Source organism: Pipra filicauda, unplaced genomic scaffold (assembly GCF_003945595.2).
Source record: "Pipra filicauda isolate LSUMZ 115617 unplaced genomic scaffold, ASM394559v2 scaffold190_size1978887_pilon, whole genome shotgun sequence".
Classification (NCBI taxonomy): Eukaryota; Metazoa; Chordata; class Aves; order Passeriformes; family Pipridae; genus Pipra; species Pipra filicauda.
This window is the reverse complement of record NW_024104299.1, coordinates 697712-719553: the sequence shown is the minus strand read 5'-3', so window position 1 is coordinate 719553 and position 21842 is coordinate 697712. Positions and strand designations below refer to the sequence as shown.

The 21842-nt window shown below is 39.7% G+C and overlaps 1 protein-coding gene across 2 annotated transcripts in view; it reads right to left on the bottom strand.

Annotated features, from left to right (window-relative positions):
• Positions 1 to 2984: 2984 nt before the first annotated feature.
• The window catches only part of LOC113987416 (lipase member M-like), a 32657-nt gene continuing 13799 nt past the window's right edge, over positions 2985 to 21842 (bottom strand). Inside the window, exons 1-10 of one of the 2 annotated variants that reach the window (XM_027720100.2) lie at positions 13082 to 13098; positions 11510 to 11621; positions 10266 to 10383; positions 9397 to 9595; positions 8572 to 8681; positions 7756 to 7892; positions 7095 to 7241; positions 5979 to 6050; positions 4404 to 4475; positions 2985 to 3218 (exon numbers count right to left, since the gene is read on the bottom strand). In XM_027720100.2, coding sequence (XP_027575901.1) covers positions 2985 to 3218; positions 4404 to 4475; positions 5979 to 6050; positions 7095 to 7241; positions 7756 to 7892; positions 8572 to 8681; positions 9397 to 9595; positions 10266 to 10383; positions 11510 to 11621; positions 13082 to 13098 — 1218 coding nt within the window. Of the gene's footprint in view, positions 3219 to 4403; positions 4476 to 5978; positions 6051 to 7094; positions 7242 to 7755; positions 7893 to 8571; positions 8682 to 9396; positions 9596 to 10265; positions 10384 to 11509; positions 11622 to 13081; positions 13099 to 21842 lie in introns of those variants that run through there. The other variant, XM_027720090.2, reaches the window with a different exon arrangement.

Genomic DNA, 21842 nt, shown 5'->3' with positions numbered 1-21842 from the left:
AAGCAGCTGTGAGTGTCATGAGCTGGCAGCATGTACTGTAGAACGTGTTTAAGTGCTGATTTGGCAATGCTTCAGAAGTGGGGAAATCTTTGTGATGAAAAAGATCTTCCGGTTTAATTCACAAACCCAAAATGCACTATGGAGCAGGAGAGTTTACAGACTACCTACAAATCAGTGGTTAGGATGTTTAGCTGGGACCTGGGTGTTCCAGTTTGCTGGGGCTGTGGCAGACCTTGACCAGTACTGTTGCCCAATTGAGGGGCTGCTTCAAATATAATCTTTTAAGATGAAAATGAGGAAGTGTCCAGCTTCTCCCAACATAGCCTCTCAAGAACAGTCTCTGCTATTGCTTTTCATTTGTTTATGTTAACTTTGCGATTCCAGACTGACCTAAATCTGTTTCCCACTGAGCATCACAAGTCATGAAACCCATCTTATTCTGCATTTATCACACTCCAGCGCCAAAGAATGCTTGAACACAACATACAACCTTTCTCCCAGTGAGGGAACAAACAAGGGGTCTTGTTTATCCCAAGCCATTTTCATCAGCTCTGAAAACATGGTATCTTTGGAGATCTTTGCCTAATGGCTGAATTAGTTATAGTCAGCCTGAGGGCTCAGTCCTCACTGAAATTGGTTTGATGACCATGGGCAGAAGGATTCGTTCTGTGCCCTTGGGCAGCTGGGCTATAAACTAAGCAGAATCCTCCTATGTGAGGATCAGTCTGTTCAGCCAATTCATTCACAAGTGTCTTCAGAAGAACTTGTGTTTCATCATGGGCTGATGAGCATTTAGAAGAACACCAGATGAAAGGGGTGTATTCTTGGAAACACCATTGCAAATGATATGGTACCTTTGACTAGTTGGGGAAGGAAAAGAGTGAAATAACAGGATGTCAGTGAAGGCACAGTAGCAGTTCTGCTTTACATACAAAGTAAAGAATGTTGTTTGGGATAGTGAAAAATGTAATTTGGTATTTTCTCAGTGAAAAGCATTATAACTTGGCTTCTCTGATGTCTGTAAGTGACAACAACTTTCATTAAACCATAAATTAATCACTCAGAAGGACTTCTGCAACATGATGCCTCATCCCTCCTCATGTCCCAAGGTGAGATCAACAGTCCCCACAATGTGTCCATTGCTGTTTGCCCAACCTGCTTTTACTGATTTTCCAGAAAATTGAACACCCTGCCTTCTCTATGGTGTCTCAGGTAGTAAAATAGCTGTACAGTTGCAAGCTCTTTCCTAGGTGACTTTAAGGAATGCTCTGGCTACTTTCACGTATATTGCAATTTCATTTACCATTGAAAGTATGGAAAACTTATAATGTAAGCCTCAGTCCTCATACATTTCCCCTACAAGCAGTGAGAAAGAGTCAAATACCTATGAAGGGTATTTGACTCCAGGAATTTGTATTTGGTGTAAGGAATGTCCTTGTCTGGAGGAGAGCTGTTTTGTTTGGATCAAACTCTAGTTACATTTGTGAAGCAGAAGGAAACAGAACAGGCTTCAGTAGTGGGCTTAGAAGATGAAACAGGCCTGTTGTTTGTTTTGGAAGGGAAAGATGCAGAAGTGGCAACAGCCATGGTTAATTTGTTTGGCTAATGAACCATTACACAGAGTGAGGCACTGGTCTTTTGGTCATACAGTGTCACCAGTGAACTGTCTTAGTCTAACAGCTGTACCTGCCCTGGATAGCATCCCAGATTTGGCCCACATTAACATTTCATTCAAATGGAGAATGAAGTTGTCATGCTGAAAGGAAACCCTTAAATGCACTGTTTCTTTTCACAGTGAAGCTAATGGCATTTTATTGTGGAGGGATGGTGACCTATAACGCTGTAACCTAATAACCATGGAGGTTACCCTTCAACTGAGTGGTTTTGTGCAGTAACTACCTCTTTGAAAGAAGATTGGTAGAGTCATAGTTATCCTGGGAAATTAATAGGATGACAGTTTCTTCAGCACTGTTTTGAAAGCAGCCCTTTTCAGTAGTGGTCAAAGTGCTCTAAATACCCATGGGGTGGAGATAATGGATTCTTTCTAGCAATGTTTGGGTGCTTTTCATTTTAGTGTTTAAACTCCAGAGAGGCTGCTCAGAGCCACGATAAAGGTCAGAACAGCTCAGCTGTGTGGTAGCCAGTAGCTTACATGGGAAATAAAAGGAGATGTGAGATTCCTGCTGGGTTCAGGGTATAACTTTGAACCAAAGTGTCCTGTGGAAGTGTTGCCAAAATAAAATCGGCTCCTTTCTCCCACACTGGAAAGATCATGTACACAGATCCTGAAAGTGTTGTCAGCAGAGATCGAGTTTGTAAATATTTCCCTATCTCAGGGTGGGCCCTGAACCCAAGTTTCCCAGCTTCCAAGTGCATGCTTGAACCATGAGACTGGCTATTGTTTTCTGTTGGGTCTCCCTGTGGCCCTTGCTCTTCCTCATGAAAACAGTGAGCAGTCCTGTTTAAAATTAAGACGAATCACCTTCTTTTCAGGAGTGAGGGGTTTTTTGTATTAATTCAGGTTTTGCTTTATGGTTATCATCTCATTTAATAAGAAAATTAATAAATACTACAACTGTTAGAGTTAGTCTTGGCTTACACTATGCCTTTAAATAATTGTCAAACCAATAAACTGAGAAATAATATGAAGAATGGAAAACATCTTGAGATCACTGAATGTATCCAGAGGAAGTAAGTGCTTTTGTTACTGTTACAGCCTAAAGAAGAGAGCAGGCTGCAAGCAAACCCTGTCCTCTTAAGCAAAGTATGGTTATCGCAGAATCTAACCTGTATCAATCAAGAAAGTAATACAGAAAATTGCCAGAAAATATGAAGTGCACTATCAGGATGCAAAAAGCATTGGAGTGACAGGGGGGGTGCAGGAGGAACCCTTTCTCTGCCTCCAGATGCAACAGAAGGGTTTTTTTCATACTGAATGAAAGTGAATATTGTTGAATGAGTCAGGTAAGGCTACTGGTTGTGGGTTAAGGATACTTCTGCATCAGATCAATAATTTCATTGTACATATGCAAAGGTGCATCCAATCCCCAGATAAAATCCAGGTGTGCCCATTCAGGAATCTTCTTGTGATAGATAAGCTTCTTAATTTTAGAGAGTAAAATGGCCGCATCCTTGGGATCTGCGAGCAAGTCTTGTCCTCCAGTCCACACTGCAGTTGGTACAGTCATCTCTTCTATGTTGTAGACAGGAGGAATAGTCTAGAAAACATGAGGCAGTACAAGAATGAATGCCCAGGAGAGCATGGAAAACTTTAAATGTACATTTTGGGCTTTCTTCTGTCACTTTTCAAAGTAGAGGTGCCTAAACCAAAGAGGAAGGAAGTTCTCTTGCTTGCCTATCACTGCTCAGCTGATAGCAGTGTCAAAGGCAAAACGCCTCCTGGGTTGACAAAGAGTTACTGTTGGGTCTTTGCCCTCTCAACTAGGAATCTTAGGGCAAGAACCTGGAACAAGATAGAAGATATCAGGGTGCCTCTGGATAAACCCCCATCATGGTCCTTTTGAAGTGCTGGTCAGTTCCAGAAGACATGATCTAGCTAGAAAACACATGTGACAAGGATGAAAAGGATCGTGGAGTGGCTTCTGTAGGAGGAGAGGGAAAGTAGCTTAGGACTTCTGAGTTTGGAAAACAGAGGCCAGAGCAAGTACAGGAGACAAGATTATACAATCACAAATAGTATGAAGAAAGAACACAGGAAGTATTTATCCCATTACTTCTCATAACACAAAACCTAAAAGGCATCCAGTGACTTTCCAGGAGCAAGCAAATTCATGTCAAACCAAAAGAAGTTGTGTTTCATGCAAACCATAATTAAAACATGTAGCTCGTAATGACAGGTTGCTGTGGAGACCTAAAGGGTAGGAGGGTCAAGGATGGGATTAGAGTCCTGAATGGAGAAAATGTTCCTCAGAGTCTTCTTGAGGAAAAAGTCCTTTTGTCTCTGGCTGCCAGAATTTAGGAGTGGCTGTTAGTTCTTCAGTTGTACTCTTCCTAATATTGTTTCTGTGAACTCTCATGCATTGTCAACTGTTTCAGATCCACTAGTAGGTAAGATGTCTCTATTCTTTTCCATTAATTTTTTTTTCAAAATCCATTTTATATAATTTCTGCCCTTACTTCCTCTTATCATGTAAATTATCATGTAAATTATCATGTAATTTAAAAGTTTTGCTCTTCCCTGCTCTCTTTCTTCCTTTTAAAATGTATTAAATTTATTATTTCCATTAGTGCTTGTATGCTTTCTCCACTGACCTCCCAAGTGAAAAGTAGTAATATTTTCATCTACTTATATTTTGAAAATATGTCTCCTCCTACACACTTGCTCTCTTCCTTTGTGCTTCTGTGATGTCCAAGGGTGGTAATATAGTTTCACCAAAACATACCTGGTGGTACTTTTCCATGTTCTTCTTTGAACTTCCCCAGTCATAAGCTTGGAACTTCCCCGAGCGGGCCACCTAGAAGGATGAACAAGAGAAGGGCAGTTATGAAGCCATTATTCAGGAAGTTTGTGTGTTCTTTTCCTGCTGAGCCTCTGACTCCAATCTAAAGCCCCAACAGAAGTTCTTCTAAGAGCTATGAAAGAGCCAGTAGTAAATTAATTAAAAATGTCAGTGAAAAGGAGTCAAATGTTTTTGTCAGAAACAAAAAAATCATCTCCTCTGCAGAAAGACCCAGAGATGTCCTTGCAGGCAATTTGTTCAGGTTGGAAAACTGCTAATAACAACTGCCTTCAGCAAGTGCCCCTCACTGCTACTGCCTTGTCCTCTTCTGACAGTCGTGTTGCCATCACTCAGCTCTATGAGTGGCTCCATCTTATGTTTTCTCTTCCCACTCTATTTTAAGTACAGAAATCACCATTTCTAATTCTTCTCATATGCTCCTTGGCTTTGCCTACAGCATGGATTATTACTACTGTGAGAGACACCTTCAATGGGATCTTAATATTGAAAGTCTGTTGGCTTCCTGAATAGTAATAACAGCAAGGACAGTGAAGACTCAGGAATATTATTTCTGCATGTTTGTGCTTGCCAGTCTGTGGTTAGATGCTGAATTACATCTGCGTCAGTTTGCAGAACTTCCCCCACTGTGTTTTTGGGACCCTTTTTCTTTACAGGTCTAAGTCATGGTTACAAAAGCAACTTCATCAAATCTAATATCTTATTTGAACAGCCAAAACTATTGTTTAATTTTGAGTAAATGCCTGTGCAGATGTCACTCAGACATACTTTTTGCTGTGCTGAAAAGTGCATTCACGCTCTTGCAAGCTCACTGTGCTCAATGCTGCTTCCTGCAGTGCAGCCAGGAAACCAGCCTTGCTACTTCTGTGAGTGAGCCCAGGCTTTATGAATTCTGAAAGTGTGAGCCCCAACACAGAAAGGCAGCTCTCATCAGCATTGCTGCTGCAGGAGTACTGTGGCAGTACCTTGTAGGTATGGGATATAAAGAGTCTACTAAATAAAGAGTTTACTATTTATGGTTATATTGCTGAGAGCTTTGAAAGCAAGAGATGAAACTACATGGGCTTTTACCAGTAAAATTGATCATTTACATAGCAGCCTAAGTCCTGCTCATTTCTTGACTCCACACTGGAAACAAGACTAATGTCTTAAGCAAAGTTCTGTACAGAACTGTGGACATCATTTATAAAAGGTACTAGATACCCCATGAGAAGAGTGATATATACATCTGGATACACAGCTTCCAGAATACATGTTTTTACACAAATGCAGCACTTCACTGTTGGCTTCAAATGTACCTGTATCACACAAGGTATTTCTATCCTGCTGGCAAAAGAAAGATCAATGAAAAACAGTCTTTTGAACTGAGATTTTAATTGTAAACCACAAGTTACATGTATCTCCAAGAAATAAGCCATGGCTTCATAGCAGGATATCTCTAAACCTCTCTATTTACCCCAAGGTGAGTATGTATTTTGTCTTCCAGGGGTTTGCTCATACCTGACTCCAGTGGACTATGTTCTGCACAGAAGTTCCAGCAGAGGTTTGGGCAATATACACATTGATTCGGTTCTGAAAGAAAATACTCAGTGAGCGCTCTCTTCTTCCCTTCCATTCAGATGTACATCAAAACATCTGCTACAGCAGTGTCATGGATTGATAAAACCAATATAAATTGGGGTGGTGTGATTAGTGACTCCTTCAGATTTACTCCAGATATGGCAATGTGTTAGGTTAAGAGTAGCACTGGAAGAACAATCCCCAATCAGAACATTTTCCAGTATGACTGAGAATCTAAAATAATCTACAGGTGGAAAGTATAGAATAGAAAGTCAGCAATTTAGACCCCAAACTAGGTGGGGTGTTTTAAGAAATCTGTATCAGATCCTATGTGAGAGAGCATCACTCTAGGACAGAATAGCAAAGGGAAATGTAATTGCCTTAGGAATGCATGACTATTTGAAAGAAAACACACTCTAGTCCTGCCAGGTTTCCTAACAAGCTGCTCTGCAATTCCTCCTTGGCAAACACACTCTGAGGCATTTTTTGAAAAATGCTGGAGTAAAATTTTGATGTGGTCTATCTAGAGCTGAACATAGCATGAGATGCCCAAGTATGTCTTAATAACACCCTACAGTGTCTGCCAACTCTCTCTCAGGTATCCCCAAGGTATCTGGTGCCTCTGGGCATGGGGGAGGACAAGGGGAAATATAAGTGCTCCTTACTCTATTGCAAAGAGAAAACATGAAGTGTTTTATTTCTTCTTCTGTAGTGTGCCAGCATACTAAATATTTCTCATGAGACCAGTGGCAGACACAGTATGAACCAGGAGTAAAATGTGCCCTGGGTGAGGTCTGGCAGAAGGCAGACTACAGAATTTTGGGGGGCTCTGAGCAGCTGTTGACTGCAGGGATGCTGCCAAGTGCTCTTCTAAGGAGTGAGGCAGTGGCCCCCTGCTAGTGATAGGGCAATCAGCACATACTGCTATCCAGTAGTGGGGACTGTTCCCTGCAACGTCACACTAACAGAAATTCAGGATTTACACTACAGGACAGAAGGTGAGTTTTGGGAGCATAAGCTTAAACTCTCAGTAGAGCTGGCAAGAGTTATACATACCACATCAATGTTTTTCAAGTTACAGCCACCCAGACTGAAGAAGACACTTCTACAAAGGCTGGTAAAAGCTCGGTGGCTGCAGACAGGGGCTATTATCCTTGTGAGACCCTCAGTCTGGGGAAGAAATTCTCTTTTGCCAAGCATACCCTGTGAAATACAAAGTATCATTCACTTAAGAGTATATTGTTCCTCTTCTTCAGCACTGTCAGTGGTTCTTGCTTGCTTTTCTCCATTTGCCAATTGATGTTCCCACAAACAAAAAAGAAATAACTTGGTTTTGCATTGCATCAGCCTTCTTGGGCATTACTCAATTTCTGTTACATCACTTTTAATGAAGAGATACATTAAACATTAACTCCAATTCACAGTTAATTTTAAGCTTGCATATCAGTTGTGGTTTTGTCTACACAAATCTTGGACACCTTCAAGGGTCTGCATCTCTGTGCCTTTCTGGGTGACCCATCCCAGTGCTGCAGTATTGCCTTTGATAGAAAGCTTTTCTTAATGCCCAGTCTGAACTTTCAAAGGCTTCAGCCGTAAGGTAAACCTACCCACATGCAAATAAGTAGACTTCACAAAGCCCTATACTTTCTATTTAACCATTTTAAGAGCTGAACAAGCAAGTATACAGTTAAACAGTCGAAACCAAGATATCGCATACCCTGAGCACTTTTTCAGGAAGGTAGAGGAGTTTTGTGGCGGGGCCTTTAGCATACTTGATAGCAGTGACAGGTGCCAATGCAAAATAGAGTTTGATTTTTTGAGCCAGCTCTGGCATTGTTGAAAATGCAATGAAAGCTGAGAAAACAAAAAAGATGAGTTAAAAAACCATTGTTTGTACATTTTTTTCATTATTAATAAATGCTATTCTGCAACTTCAAGCCTACAAGCAACCTTATTAGTTGCTCAGAGACTATGGTTCAGTCTAGATTTACATGAAATCCCTCATCTCCATGAGTACCAGCTTGTAGGTTTTTTCCCTTTTTGGAGAAATTTCTATATTTTGCCTTTGCAGCTTTCTTGCAGGCCTGTTTAAACAGAAATGTATACTTCTGATGTATATTCATGCATTTCATATGAGGAGAAGTTGTTTTTCTTCCTGTCAGTCCAATTTCATGTTTTCTTTTTTTTGTGTGTACATCCGGTCCAAACTGGCCAACTTCTCTGTCTGTACTCTCATCTTCCCATTTTGTTTATTTTGGTCAACTGACCAGATGCTGTTGGGCACACCCCTGCATCTTGGAAAGAAACAATTTTCACGGCCCACAGTAATTTCCAGTAAAATTTTAAGTTGACAGACTTCCAGTAGCAATGCACTTGGTCCATTACGTTTTACTGTCTTTATAATAAATGTAAAATGTGTTTTTCACACCTGTAAAGAATAAATGAAAACCCCAGGTACATTCAGTAGCTCAGTATCTCAAATCACATTTTACTCCTGTTTTTCTGAAGCATTCATCTGTTGTGTGTAACTTACCGTTGGTAGTACCTTGTGAATATCCAATATAGTACAACTTTTCCTGTCCTGTTTTCTCCACAATAAAATTTATTGCTGCTGGAAGATCAAACCTTGCCATCTCATCAAAACTGCAGTCAGGAGATTGAAAGAGAGGCATGCATAAACGAAAAATCAGATTTTGAATTGAATTCCCATTTTTATTAATGGCCTGTCAGCAAAGAAACAGTCTGAACCATTTAGTGAATCATTCATCTGTTTTCGGTTCTGTGTTTTCCTGACACTGGATATGGAAGATACTATTCAAGATTTTCTGGGGTAATTTCTCCCTTGACTTTAACAGAAGGACCAGAGCTTCAAGAAGTGTCAGGTTGAATTGTAACTGAATATACAGAAGAAACAGGTGATGATATAATAACAGAGTTCCTTCCTTGGAATCACACATTTTATACAATTTGGCATTAAAAAAAAAGGTCTGTTTCTAAATGGTCATTAAAATAAATGTAAAAATTATTTACATTTTTCCTTCTGCCATTTTTGTGATATTGTAATATACAGGCTAATGTTTCTAATAGCTGCCAAAACTGCCTCCAGGGCATAGGAATGGCTTGGAGATCGCCTGTACAGGTTCCTCTGAGTTGCTCTGCTGCTATGCCTCTAGTTTGAAGAACCTGTTCTAGCAGTAATTAAAGTAGTCTCCATTACTATTACAGTTCACATGCACGTATAGGGGCACCTCAGCAAAAGTGAAGGTAAAGAATGCTTTTTAAAAGGTAGGATTTTTGGCCAGCTGAAAATAATATGTGAGGATGGGCAATGGATATGCCCTTCAATGGTTCTGTCTACCTGAAAGCCCAGAATTCATCTTGATCAATGGAATATTTTTGATGTTTTCTTGACCAGCGATTCCCTCTGCTATTTCCCATCCAAACGTCAAAACCAGCATCAGCTAGCATGAAGCCCAAGCTGTTGTTGGGCAGGTTTGTGACCCAGTTACTAGCATCTCCCAGTAATCCATGCTGGAGAAACACAACAGGTTTCGAAGCTGAAAAGCAAATCAGAAACAAAACAACAATTCATAACTTTTTTTTCGTTTCCTTGTAGTTGAGGGATATTATTCAATACTGGGATTTGTTCCTGCATCAACTAATCATAAGAACAAAACATCCCTGTGTGAAAGAGAGAACTTCTAAGCTTCTGTAAGGATTTACAGAAAGATCTGCCTGACATCTAACTGGGCACCCTCTGGTCATTGTTTGTGTAGCTCAGCTGCTTCAGCTTGAGATTCTCAACTCTGATACAGAGAATGAAGGTGTGGGATTGTTTGCAGAGGTTTCCTTTACTCAAAATATGAATCAGTCACTGATATTAACCTCATGTAAGCAAAACCAAAGCAAAATTAGAAGCCGGAACTGCTTTCTCGTAACAGGCTGATTAGGCAGATTACAACCTTTATCCTATTTTTATTTTTTTTTTAACTTTTACTCATCAACTCTTATTAGGAGGCGTATGCTTCATATTATAATGGATTTTTATTATAAATAGGTATATTTGACATTAATTTTGTAGATCTTGCAGGTTGTTCAGGGCAGCCAGAACACTCTTAAAATTTCACTCATGTATACAAGCTTTGGTGGACATTATACAAATACAAGGTATCACTTTTTAAAGCATGCCCTATCTAGGCTGGTCTGTGTCATATTAAAGAACTGTACCTGAGTTTCCTTGATTCTGAGTACCATAAGGGATTCTGTTAATGGTAATGGTATAACCATCTTCTGTCATCACTTCATACTGCTCGCTGGGGTACCCTTTGTAAGTAATGAGCTCATTCTAGAAGAGAAGGTACAAATGCATTTGCTTGCAGAACTCCATTTCATGTATTACATGCATAAGATAGAATGAAGAAATGTTAGAAAGCAGATTGGGCATTTAATCTACCTATATTAAGCATCTGAATAAAGCATCATCAGACTGGATATTGTAACCCTCAAAAAAAGAACAAATTTCCTTTATTCTTTTTGTTATATCTAGGGTTTTACCATTCAGTTAAAATATGTTGTGTAAAACTTGTATTATACTCTTGCCATGCAATCATCACAAGATCTTGCATTCTGATGATAAAAGAATCACTATAAACTCATAGCAGGAGTTTATGAGCTGAGATAAGGTGTGTGGCTGAGATGAGGAGCTGCCTGAGTGCAATGCTCCTGGTCTGCTGCAATGGAAGCTGTAACCAATTTATTTAAACTACCTTCAGAGAACTACCCTATTGTGAACTGCATAGATTCAATGAGTACTGCTGAGAAGCTGACTACATTATGAAAAAAACAAGATCGGGCAGTCGCATAGTCCTGAGGGAAATCACTAGCACAGCCCATCTTAAGATCTGAAGTAAATATTACTTTTGCCCAGTAACATTCAACCTGTTTTTTACAAAAGAGAGTTGTTTTTTATAACTTGTACTCAGAGAATTACTCAATGTATTTTGTCATGCAGGACAGAAACCCCAAGATTTTAAAAAGTGACTAAAGACCTAAACAAGTTTGCTTGGTGAGAGGTGTTCTTCTGAAAAGCTGGCCATTTCTGATCTATGCTGGTCACCACTAGTTATTTAGAGATTTCTTTGCTGATGAAATGTTGACATTCCAGATGGTCATTCTTTCAGATATGCAGATAGTGCCAGCAACAGCAAACTGGTAAGTGATGTGTAAAAGGAAATTAACTCCGGAGATTTACTAAGGAAGGGTGTTTGCCTCAATTTCTATCAAACAGAAGATGTGCTGTTAGACATGCAAACAGAAGAGAATAGAAGAGAAAGCAATACTATATACAGTGACTACAGAGGATAGGTCAAATAAAGCAGCTTATCTACCTTGTGCTTTCTAACACTTAGAAACCTCTCTACTGTAAGACATGCATTACGTCCACCCTCAGGTCACTCCACCGAGCAACTTACAACATTCATAAATGCTTCAGGATCCACAGCTCTCTCCATTCTTCTCAGTTCTTCTGAATAAGTAACTCCCTGAAACAAACACATCACAGCAACAAACAGCCATATCTTCTCTCTGCAAAAAGCGATACATTCATCTGTCAGTAGTCCCGCTCTGCACCTGTAATCCAGGCAGGTCCCTGAGGAGGGAAGTTCTGCCTAATAGTACATGGAGCCAGTCTGGGACACTCTACTTGTTAATTAAACAGAACAAAGCTGATTTCAAACACCTATCTGAGGGAGTTTTGCAGCAACCTGGGTTCTCTGCTAACCTGTGGATCAGGATGTTGCTCTTGATGGGGCAAAAATACCAATGAATCCAAGGAACAAAGCTTTTGGAGAAACGGATTTCACTCATTTGTCTGAGAAGTAGGTCACTTGCATTACCATACCACACATTTGTTCTGTGGATGAATTTGGAAACATTTCTGGCTAACCCTGGAAACAGGTGTTATTGGGCAACTTGTAAGTAAAATCAATCACTGTCAGTGAAGTTTTCAAAGTGCAGACAAACAAGTTATTCGATAGTTAGCTGAAAAAAGCAAAGATAGTATTAAAAAAAAATAAAAAAGTAAATAAAGTGAAAAAAGTAAATATCATTTAATCCAAAACTTAAGAACCTTAATAGAGCAGTTACTTAAAGTTGCCTGGTGAAAAGTATGCAAAACTGCTCAATGGCACAATTTTTTCAACTCTGTAGGATGAGGATGGAGAAAGGAAAAGAAAGCTTTGCTAAATCTAATGCTAGGTAGAGACTGAGAGCAGGGACATCCAGTTTTGTTCAGCAAGTAAGGAACAAAAAAACCTGAAGGGTAACTATGTTATGTGTGCTTAGATGCACACGTAACAGCTCCACTGTCTGTGAAGACCTACATACTCATAGCTCAAAGAAAATGCAGTGTTTGAATCAGCATCCTCTCTACATGACACAAACCCCTGGAGGCCACATCTGAACTTCTGTTGTCCCAGTAACAGATCTTTAAGCCAGACTCAATCAGCCAAAAAACTACTGCATTTATTGTTCTATTAATCAAGAAGACTTCTAAACTTTTTTTCCAGAGTAATATGATAGCTTATTTTTTTCTTATGACAGAACAACAATTTATATTCTAACTGCGTAGCACTACATTCCGGTACAATCTGTGTGTTGAAAATACTTGGCTCCTTTTGCAGAAAAAGGAACAGATGTTTAAAAAAACTCTGTTTTACCAAGCTAGACTCCTTTCTTTTGGTTTAAAGCTGCTGCTTTCTTATTCCCTCACTTTCCATTTTCCCATACCTCTGCAGCTATCCCACAGTTACCTAAATTCGTGGTAGGTGAGCCAGGCTACTCCTCTTTATCCAAAAGGAACTTTTAAAGAAATAGCCATATGGTCACATATGAGCCAGATGAGTTACAAACAAAACAACACAATTAAATATATTTGTTTCCAAATATTAAAGCAAATCCTCAAACTCAGGTTTGATACCATCTTTTGCAGCTCCCACAAAGTCTTCATCATTTTTGGATCAGAAATAATTGAAAGCATTACCAACCTTGTGCCAGAAGTCATGAGTTTGGCTGAGCAACTGTGGCTATTGAAGAATAGAAACTCAATTCCTGGCTGCTAGGAAGTTGTGCTGGGTAAAGATGGCAGTGAAATGATGGTCATGCACTGCTTTTTTCCCAATCATGCAGCACCTTGACAACAAGTAGCTATTTCTTCCCCACTCCTCATTCCTTCTACTATCACTTCAGCTTTTCCCTAAGGTAGCACCAGAGAGAGGTGACTCCTTTTATCCTTAAACCTCATGCTTTCCAGCTCCTTAGCCACAACAGCTATAACAAGGCTCTTTTATTATCACAGATTGCTGGATTTTTAAGGAGAATACCAGCCTCTGTGGAGTGGCAGAGCAGGATCAGGAATTTTGAAAACAAATATATTCATAGATATACCTTATCATACCTAATGAAATTGTCAATAAACCTGCAACAATTTTCTCTTTTACTAACAACCTACCAATTCCAGCTTCTCATGTTATCTGGAAAGGATGGAAGGAACTCTGACTCTTCATACCTCTACAGATGCTATTGCACATATTTTTCTTTTATTCTTTTAATGCTCTTGTTGCTGTTCTATAATTCTACATTGTTGCAGGAGTGGTTTCAGGACATTTTCATCTATTTATATTTTCATCTCTCAGATGGCCATAGAATTCAATAGATTTTTTCTAAATGAATAGTTATGAAACTAGTATGCTTTTCTATAATCTGTATGGACTCAGGAAACATTACCATAACGGGCAGACTTGTGTCAGTGGTCTCAAGCATACTGGGAGTGGGCCAATATTGTCCAGCAATGGAAATTAAGTAGGTAGTTCTGAGTAGACAGTTATGTCTTCGGGATAGTGGCCTTTGTGAGGCTCTTTTTGTGGAGCCATGTTTCACCACAGGAGTGGTGTCTTCACTACTACAGTAGTGTCTTCACTACAACTAGAGTACAAGCTTTGCAGAAGTATGATTGAGTTGAGGCTTTTTTTTTCACTTATGTACTCTGGTATAAACTTGGTGGGTTTTACATTCTGCCTTTCCAGCAGGGTACTTTTAAATCTTTAAACTAATCATTCTTTCTTGTTCATTTTGCTATACTTGTTTGTCCAAATATTCATCCTGTCTTACAGATACTGTTCATCCACATAGAACAGATCAGCTTAAACACTGAGATGAATGTTGAGCAAGGTTTTGAACAGGCTTTGACATTTCTATTTATTTTATAGCTTGTATGCTTTCTTCTTCCAGTACTGGCTGTTGTTAGGACTAAAAATATTTAATATATCCTTAAAAGTTATTTTCTTTAATATTTACAGATCAGAAAGAAATACGAAAGAAAATCTCAAGAGAAGACTTGTTCCTACAAGACTTGTTATCAGGCCTTCAAAGAGAAATAGAAAGATCTGAGTTCAGTTTCTGGCAAGGAATTAGGAGAGGAAATGATTTTCAAAGAGCTGGTTTAGGACATGGAGTGTTTTCAAATATTGACTCTACACATGGGATGGGGTGGTTTTTTGAATCTTCTAATTATTTCCTTCCATATACTCTAAGTTCTTTCATCTTCCCTCTGAGAAAAGCAGGTTTTCCCCTTTTTAAAATCTCAGTGTCTTTTGAAGCTTGACATGAATTTCATGAGTGAAGTGTTTAAATGCATACTTGCCTTCGAGTACCTCATGCTATTCTAAGTCATTAAGATGTGCTATTAACTCGTGGTAAACAAAGCCAACTTCATTCTTTAGTGCAAAGCAATGCTTCAATGACAAAAATAACTCGGTAAAAAAAATATTGCATGAAAGGACAAGGTATAAATGGCATAATACCATAAATAGCAAACTATTGGATAAAGTCATTGCAGGTTATTGGCAGTACGTGTTTGAAGTGAGTGTTTGAGGTGGGGAAAGAAGATGAACAAGAGTGGATATTGGGCTGATTTTCTAAAAAGATTAGACATGCACACTGTTGTAAACTGACAGGTTTCAGGGGAAGATACATTATAATCAGGTGTAGAATTAAGTGGAAATGCTTAAAGGTTGAGATGTTGCTGTGAGAGGTGTGGTTGCATCTTCACAAATGTAGTCATATGTAAATGAACTTTTAACTGGTCTCTCTAGGTGCCCTTATATAAATAAGTGCTTCTGTATAAATTGTTGACTACACACTCAGTTTATGAAAGTCAACTCCTTCAGTGCTCCTTATGGATGAAAGCCCCAGCAATGTCCAGCATATAATTGCTAGCATTTTGATGTTTTCTGTAAACTTTTTGCTCTCCCCATTCTCTCCTATTTTGGGAATTAGACCTGGCTCTGGAAGTGACTTAGGAATGAAAGATATTTGTATACAGCTGAATATAGCAGTTCATCATGGATCAAATATGTCCTTTTGGCTTCTTCATCCAGCTAGTGTACGTACTTATCAGAAACATTTGGCTATTTTAAGTATGTTAAGGAGGGCCTTTAAGGGGAGGTATGCTTTATTGAGAGACAGACTTGTTTTTGTGAAAGCTGCCATCCAGGAGTCTCCAAGGGAACATAAAGCAGCAAAAAAACAGAAAGAACCCCTCAAGCACTCATATGGCTTTAAAAACATTTCATGCCATAATGGTGCAAGCAGTTGCTTCTTGAGAGTGACTAAAGCACTGAGAACTAAGAACAGGGTCTAACAGTGTGCTCTCACAGTATCCCTGGGATAATACAATTAATAATGCAACAACTGCCCTCAACCACCTGCCCCATACTGTTGCCTTGGCTGGACCACTGTTGGCCCCCAGGACAGGTGTATTTCGGGGGGTGAAGGCAGACCTTCCCTATTCAGCAATGGACCCTACAGGTCCAAACAGTGAAGGAATTCCTCCCAGTGGAGTCCACACAAAGAGAGACTGGAGTGCAAAAGCATAAAGCACTAGTGAGAACAGGTGCTGAACACTAATGAGAACAGGATGGAAGATTCTCCTCAGCACTGTCAGGCCTGCAAAAATATTCCTGGTGCTCATCATCAAGGTCAATGGCATGGGCTGGCCTGCGGATTTCCAGCAATGAGGTTGAGTGGCACAATACTCATAAGTGATGAGTGAGGTAGCTCTGAGCTGGCACTTAGATAATTATGAATCTTGGGTGTATAGGTATAGTAAGAAGTGTCAAAAGGAAAGGCTCATGAAGGACAGAGAGGGCTGCATGCCTGCCTCTTCTGCTCACACTCCCAGCTCCTTGTCTGGGAATGTCCCAAGTAGTGTTAGCCTCCTGCCCAAGCACCAGTCACCCATAGAAGGGGCAACTTGCAAATGAAAAGCTCAGCACCAGCCTCTCTTTTAACTTATACAAGGAAAATACAATTTGTGAAAACGGCAATTATTTCTACAATACTTTTTGGCTTATGCTGAAGTTTGTGAAATGTATGGAAGCTAGGGTTTCTTCACCTCTGAGGGTGGATGAAGTCTGTGTTGCAATTTATAAGCTTTGCATAACTGTTCAAATTGTTTTGCCCCACAATCTGCAGGTGTAATTTTTATCTCTCTGTTGATTTTGTAGTAATGTAGTAATGTATAGAGTAATACCTCATCACCCCCATAGGTATCTATTGTAATTAGAGAAAAAAGGAACTCACAAATCTGCCTGCATGTGTGGAAAGATGAAAATTAAGTATGCTTTATTTCTCTTACAGTTGTTGCTAAATGAAAGTCTTGGCGGGGGGAGTGGTGAGTTCAAATCCTCTGGGAGAAGAACTGGAATCAGTATGAGCACTATGCAGGACTTAACGCTCAGTGTGCACCAGTCAGTGCTAGTGAGTGTCCTGGTGAGCACGAGCCATTAAGCTTTGGCAGGCTTGGACTAATGAATGAGAGTGGGGCTGGGTCATGCAATGTGCTATGGTCAGTTTTGTGTTGGCATCAGCAGGACCTACCCAGCTATTTTTAAGGATGGGTCAGAGGGACTCTGGGCAGAGTGGCTTGGGTTTTTCTTAGAGCTAAGAATTAAAGTAACAGGTTTGCTCTGAGACAGAAGGAGGTTGCTGGGGGGGGGGGGGTTAGAACAGGATCACAAAACCTCTGTTCTCCACTCAAACTGGGATCTTTGCATACCTGTAACTGGGCTAAGTGAGGGTCAAGCTGGCAGCAGCCTGGAGTGGGCAATGAGATTAGGTCAGGGCTGAGCATCAAGGTGGCTGGAAGCTGGGACCACTGGCTCTCTTCCATGAGCATCTTTTTCTTCCCTTCTTTCTGCTGGAAAATTCTCTTCAAATATGAATTCCACTACTAATCATCTCCATCATGGTTTGTTGAATTTTTTCATGCATAAAAAACAATATCCCACTAACTTTTGCTATGTCAACAGGTTAGATAATCATAGATGTGCTTTTTCGAAATTGTAAAGCCCTTATTTTTTCACTTGTACTTTTACACACAGTAGGAATTTTGTTTGAAACAGCAAAGGTATTGCTAACTCACAGATCCAATACTTTTTCTTTAAAAAGTGAGGATACAATTACCAATACAAACTGCTGTTCTATTCTGGGTGTCAACATTAATTTTCCCCCATTGTCTACTACAAAAAAAACAAAAAATGAAATATAAAGTAATTATAAAATTAAGATGATTACTTTGCACTTAAGACTTACAATATTGTTTTGACCTTTTGTAAGGAAAATGGAACATGATAAAAATATTTTAACCTTAGATATAGAAATGCACTTTAAATAGCACAGCTGCTTATCTAATATAGTCTGTGTTTTCAATAGAAGCTTTCCCTTATAAAGACAAAATTTGCCTGCTGACCCCAAAGTGATTCTTTTCAAAACCAAATGAAGAATCTACATGTTCTATTTTACTTATGTCAACAAAATATTTCATTCTTTTGCTACGTGTAGGAAGTTTACTTCTAAAATGTTGGTGCCAACACACAGTTCCACAACATTGCACAAAGGACAAATGAAACTTATGGACCACTTTCAAGCTCTGCTCCACTGGATGTTGCACTAGACATTCCAAGTTTTCATGAAGCAAGAGAATATTCTTTAATTAAGACAAGTAATATCAGGCAAGGGCATAATTCGGACTATCACAACGGAAATCCATGCGTTTTTTTATGATCAGGATGACCTTTAGAAGCATTTTGTGAAGTGTCTTGAAGCAGGAAGATCCCTTTGCAGAGGGGTGTCATGGCTGTTTTGCTCCCGTGGAGCAAGTAATAGTGACCATCTGAAAAGTAGTGAGTTCCCAAGGTCTGTGTAAGAGGACACTGTCCCTCAGCAGGGATGCCTCATGGATCCATGCTCTCTGCTAGTGGGACTGTCAATCTGCAGCAGAGAGGCTCCAATATTAGAGGACAAACAGGTCTGAAAAACTGGTAATTTGTTTTTCCTTCTGAAAGCCAACAGGAAAATTGGTCACATCTTCACTGTCCAACAAGTTGTGGTGCAGTGATCCTCAGGCTGATTCTGGTCTGAGCATCCCTACAGAGCAGCATATGGGGTACCAGCTAAGACCTGGCTCTGGCAGCATCATTTTTAGGAGCTGTACCCCTGGCACTGCACCCTGCCCCTCAGCTGCAAAGCTGGGCTGACACCTCCCTGCTGTTGCACTCCCTGGCACCCTACACCACTGCTCAGCCAAATCACTCTGCACTTGTTATACTCCTGTTATCTCGTTCAGGTCATCCTGACATCTTGAAATAACTGGTGTCCAGGTCTAATGACTAGGACATTGGGCCACTCATCGGTGTTATTCAATCTTCTCAAGGAATTTTGGTCTCCAGGGCTTTTGTTTCTTTCCTGTTTTCCGGATGGCACCTTCAATTAGGAGGATTTTGTGCATGAACTGTCCCTGCTACTTGTCTGAACAGCTTCTAAGGGATATTTCAGTTCAAGCTGCAGTCTTGCTAATCTGAATGAATATTCAAATAAGTAAATGAAAATTGTGGCTGAAATCCTTCCTTTTGCGCCCTAAGGGATGTCAGATTTTATTCATATAAATCATAAAGACAGAAATGTCCTTATTAAATTGCACTGACAGAGACTTGTGAGAATAGACTACTGAAAATAAAGAAGTGATTTTTTTGACTTAAAAAAAGAGAAAATATCTGAAAAAAAATGAAATGAAATTTTAACAGGCAGGTAGATTCTTGGAGTTAGCAATGCTGTCAGAATTTTCATTCAATCCTACCAGAATTCTTCTGTGCTTAATAAATTCACCTGAGCACTAGGTGAAGCAACACTGGTTTCCTGTCTGTTTGTACCTTACAGTTGATTGCAAGCTCCAGTTAAATATTTCCAATGATTGGGGTATCTCTCTTGCTCTTCTTCTTCCTCTTCTAATTTCCTAATCATGCTACAGTCTTCACTGGTCAGGACACCTGTAATCTTTCTCTTGGTCAACTTTTTGTCATGCAACACATGAATCTTTAGATATTTTGTGGAGGACTATGCTGTTACGAGTGAAAACCAGGAAACATGCAGACGAACACACAGACCACATAATCCCTCAGGAAGGCAGCTAAACCATCCTTCCTTAAGCCTTTGAATAAAATCACTGTATGCTTCTACACTGCTGCTGGATTGCTCATCTTCATGTTTTGAAAAGGGATTTTGTCATTGCAAAAAAAATTTATTTTTTTTAGACTAGTATAATTTTCAAATTATAAAGATATGTACCAGTATTTTTAATAAATGAGTCATTCCAATATTATGGACCCTTTGATGTTACTAATACAGCCTGATGGGCAATGAGCCATGCAAAACTTGTATGTGATGTGTATACTGGGTACTTGCTTTTTTAATTTCATAAGAAAGCATTTGTTTCCATGGAAGGCACCGGCTTAGGAAGCACCCTGACGTTGCTTTCTGCATGGCTGTGCATGGTTCAATTTCAACAAGGGAGGAACTGAAATAAGACCTGTTCAGAGAAGACAGGATCCACCTAAAAACGGATGGGAGTTCCCAGTCTCTGAGGGGTTTGGAATGTACACAGAAAGATACGTTAGCATTTTGTGTAGCGCGAATTCTCACCTGGCATGTTCAACACCCCGGAGGCTGTTCCGGATGGCACAGAAGTGAACCGTGTCACCATACAATGTCCTTTTCACACTGTATGTCTTAGCAAGGGACATTGAGGAGGGCTGTTGGGATTATCTGTGGAAGGAGACAGCCTTCCCTTTCCCACTGCAGGATTGTCTGGCTCAGCAGATCTCCCACACGATGCCTTCCCTGTTCGTGATGGCTTTGATGCCTTCTCCGCGCTGTTTGTTGCCAGTGGCGCCAGGGAGGGGGAGCAGCAGGGGCCGGTCAGCTCTGAGATGGCTTCTGTGACCATTAGCCTGTAATTTTCACTTGGGACTGCAGAGAATTACAGCCTTGGAGTTTATTTACTAGAAATTTAAATCAAAGCCAGAGCTAGGTAATTGCTTACGGCAAACTGACTCCTCTGCGTGGTACACCAGCTGTCAACTACCAGCAGGTGAAATCATAAATACAAGGTGTATATGCACACAGGGTGTGCACATACAATCCACTACTCACAATGGCTATTTTTTCCCTTAGATGGCAATTCATTTCAGAGAGAATTTTGGGGAAATTTTTTTTTTGCAGAATCACAGAATTTCAGGCACTAATCTGTCTGCTTTTTCTTTTTATTTCAATCTTTAGACACTGCTACCCAACACTCGACAAAGAAAGGAGTGTAGCAAAAGGGGCTACTCAACACACCAGTAATCAGTCCCTGGATCCAACAATAAGAAGTAACCAAACATGGGGTTTAGTGCCGTTTCAGATGCACTTGGGCATCCTGCCTGCCTCTGGGATTTGTCTTTGGCTTTCTATGTAGTAATTTTGGCTGAACTAGTTTCTTGCTGGATCATGTCTGGAGTCTGTGAAGTGTTTACCTTATGTTTTATCCTTATCTGTTAAAGATTGCTTTATTTACAAACCTATTAGTAAACAATGAAGACTGGATTTGCAGGTAATCTTCACTTGGTTTATGCAAAGCACAGCCAGATTTTCAGGTGTAGAAGAAATTGTCCATCTGTAACAACTGATGGGCACAAGTTGGTTAAACTCATGAACATCTATTGTCTGCAAAATTTATGCTATTTGTAGCTGAACATTATAGGGAAGAAAGGGTGAAAGCAGGAGGTTGTTTATGAGAGGAATTCTAAATATTTTCTCTTTAACAGGTGATGCAGACTAGGCAGTTCTGTACATTTAAAGACACAAACAAACTCTCCAGGATCAGCAGGTGTTCCCAGTTTTCAACCTTCTTCTGTATGACTGAGGTATGACTCAACAGAAACTCAGTATATCCTCACATGACTCCAGGAGTAGTAATTTTAATGGAAATTACAACCAAGTTTTCAATAAAATCTTAGTAAATTCATTAATTTATAACACCATTATGATTTAAATTATGGCTCTTCATAGCTATGACAAGCTTGAAAATTACTATCATGATCATATAGGGTTTGATATTATCCTTGGACTTCAGAATATTTTGTAGGTAATATCATCCAGTTTTTGATGTTATGCAGGTTAGACGGTTTTGGTTCAGTTGTGTTGCTTTTTTCTTTCTTGTTTCTGATATATTTGGTTTGGTATTAACTCTGGTGGTGAGGCTGCTTTACAACATTATTACTTTTCTAGCCATGGTATATTTCCTTACATGCAACAGACCATTTGGCTTGAAGAGATCTGTGATACACATTGAGTGTGTGTGTAGCTGTGCTACAGATGTTAGCTCTGTTAGCATGTGAATCCCAGAGGGTTTGCACCCAGCATGCACACATA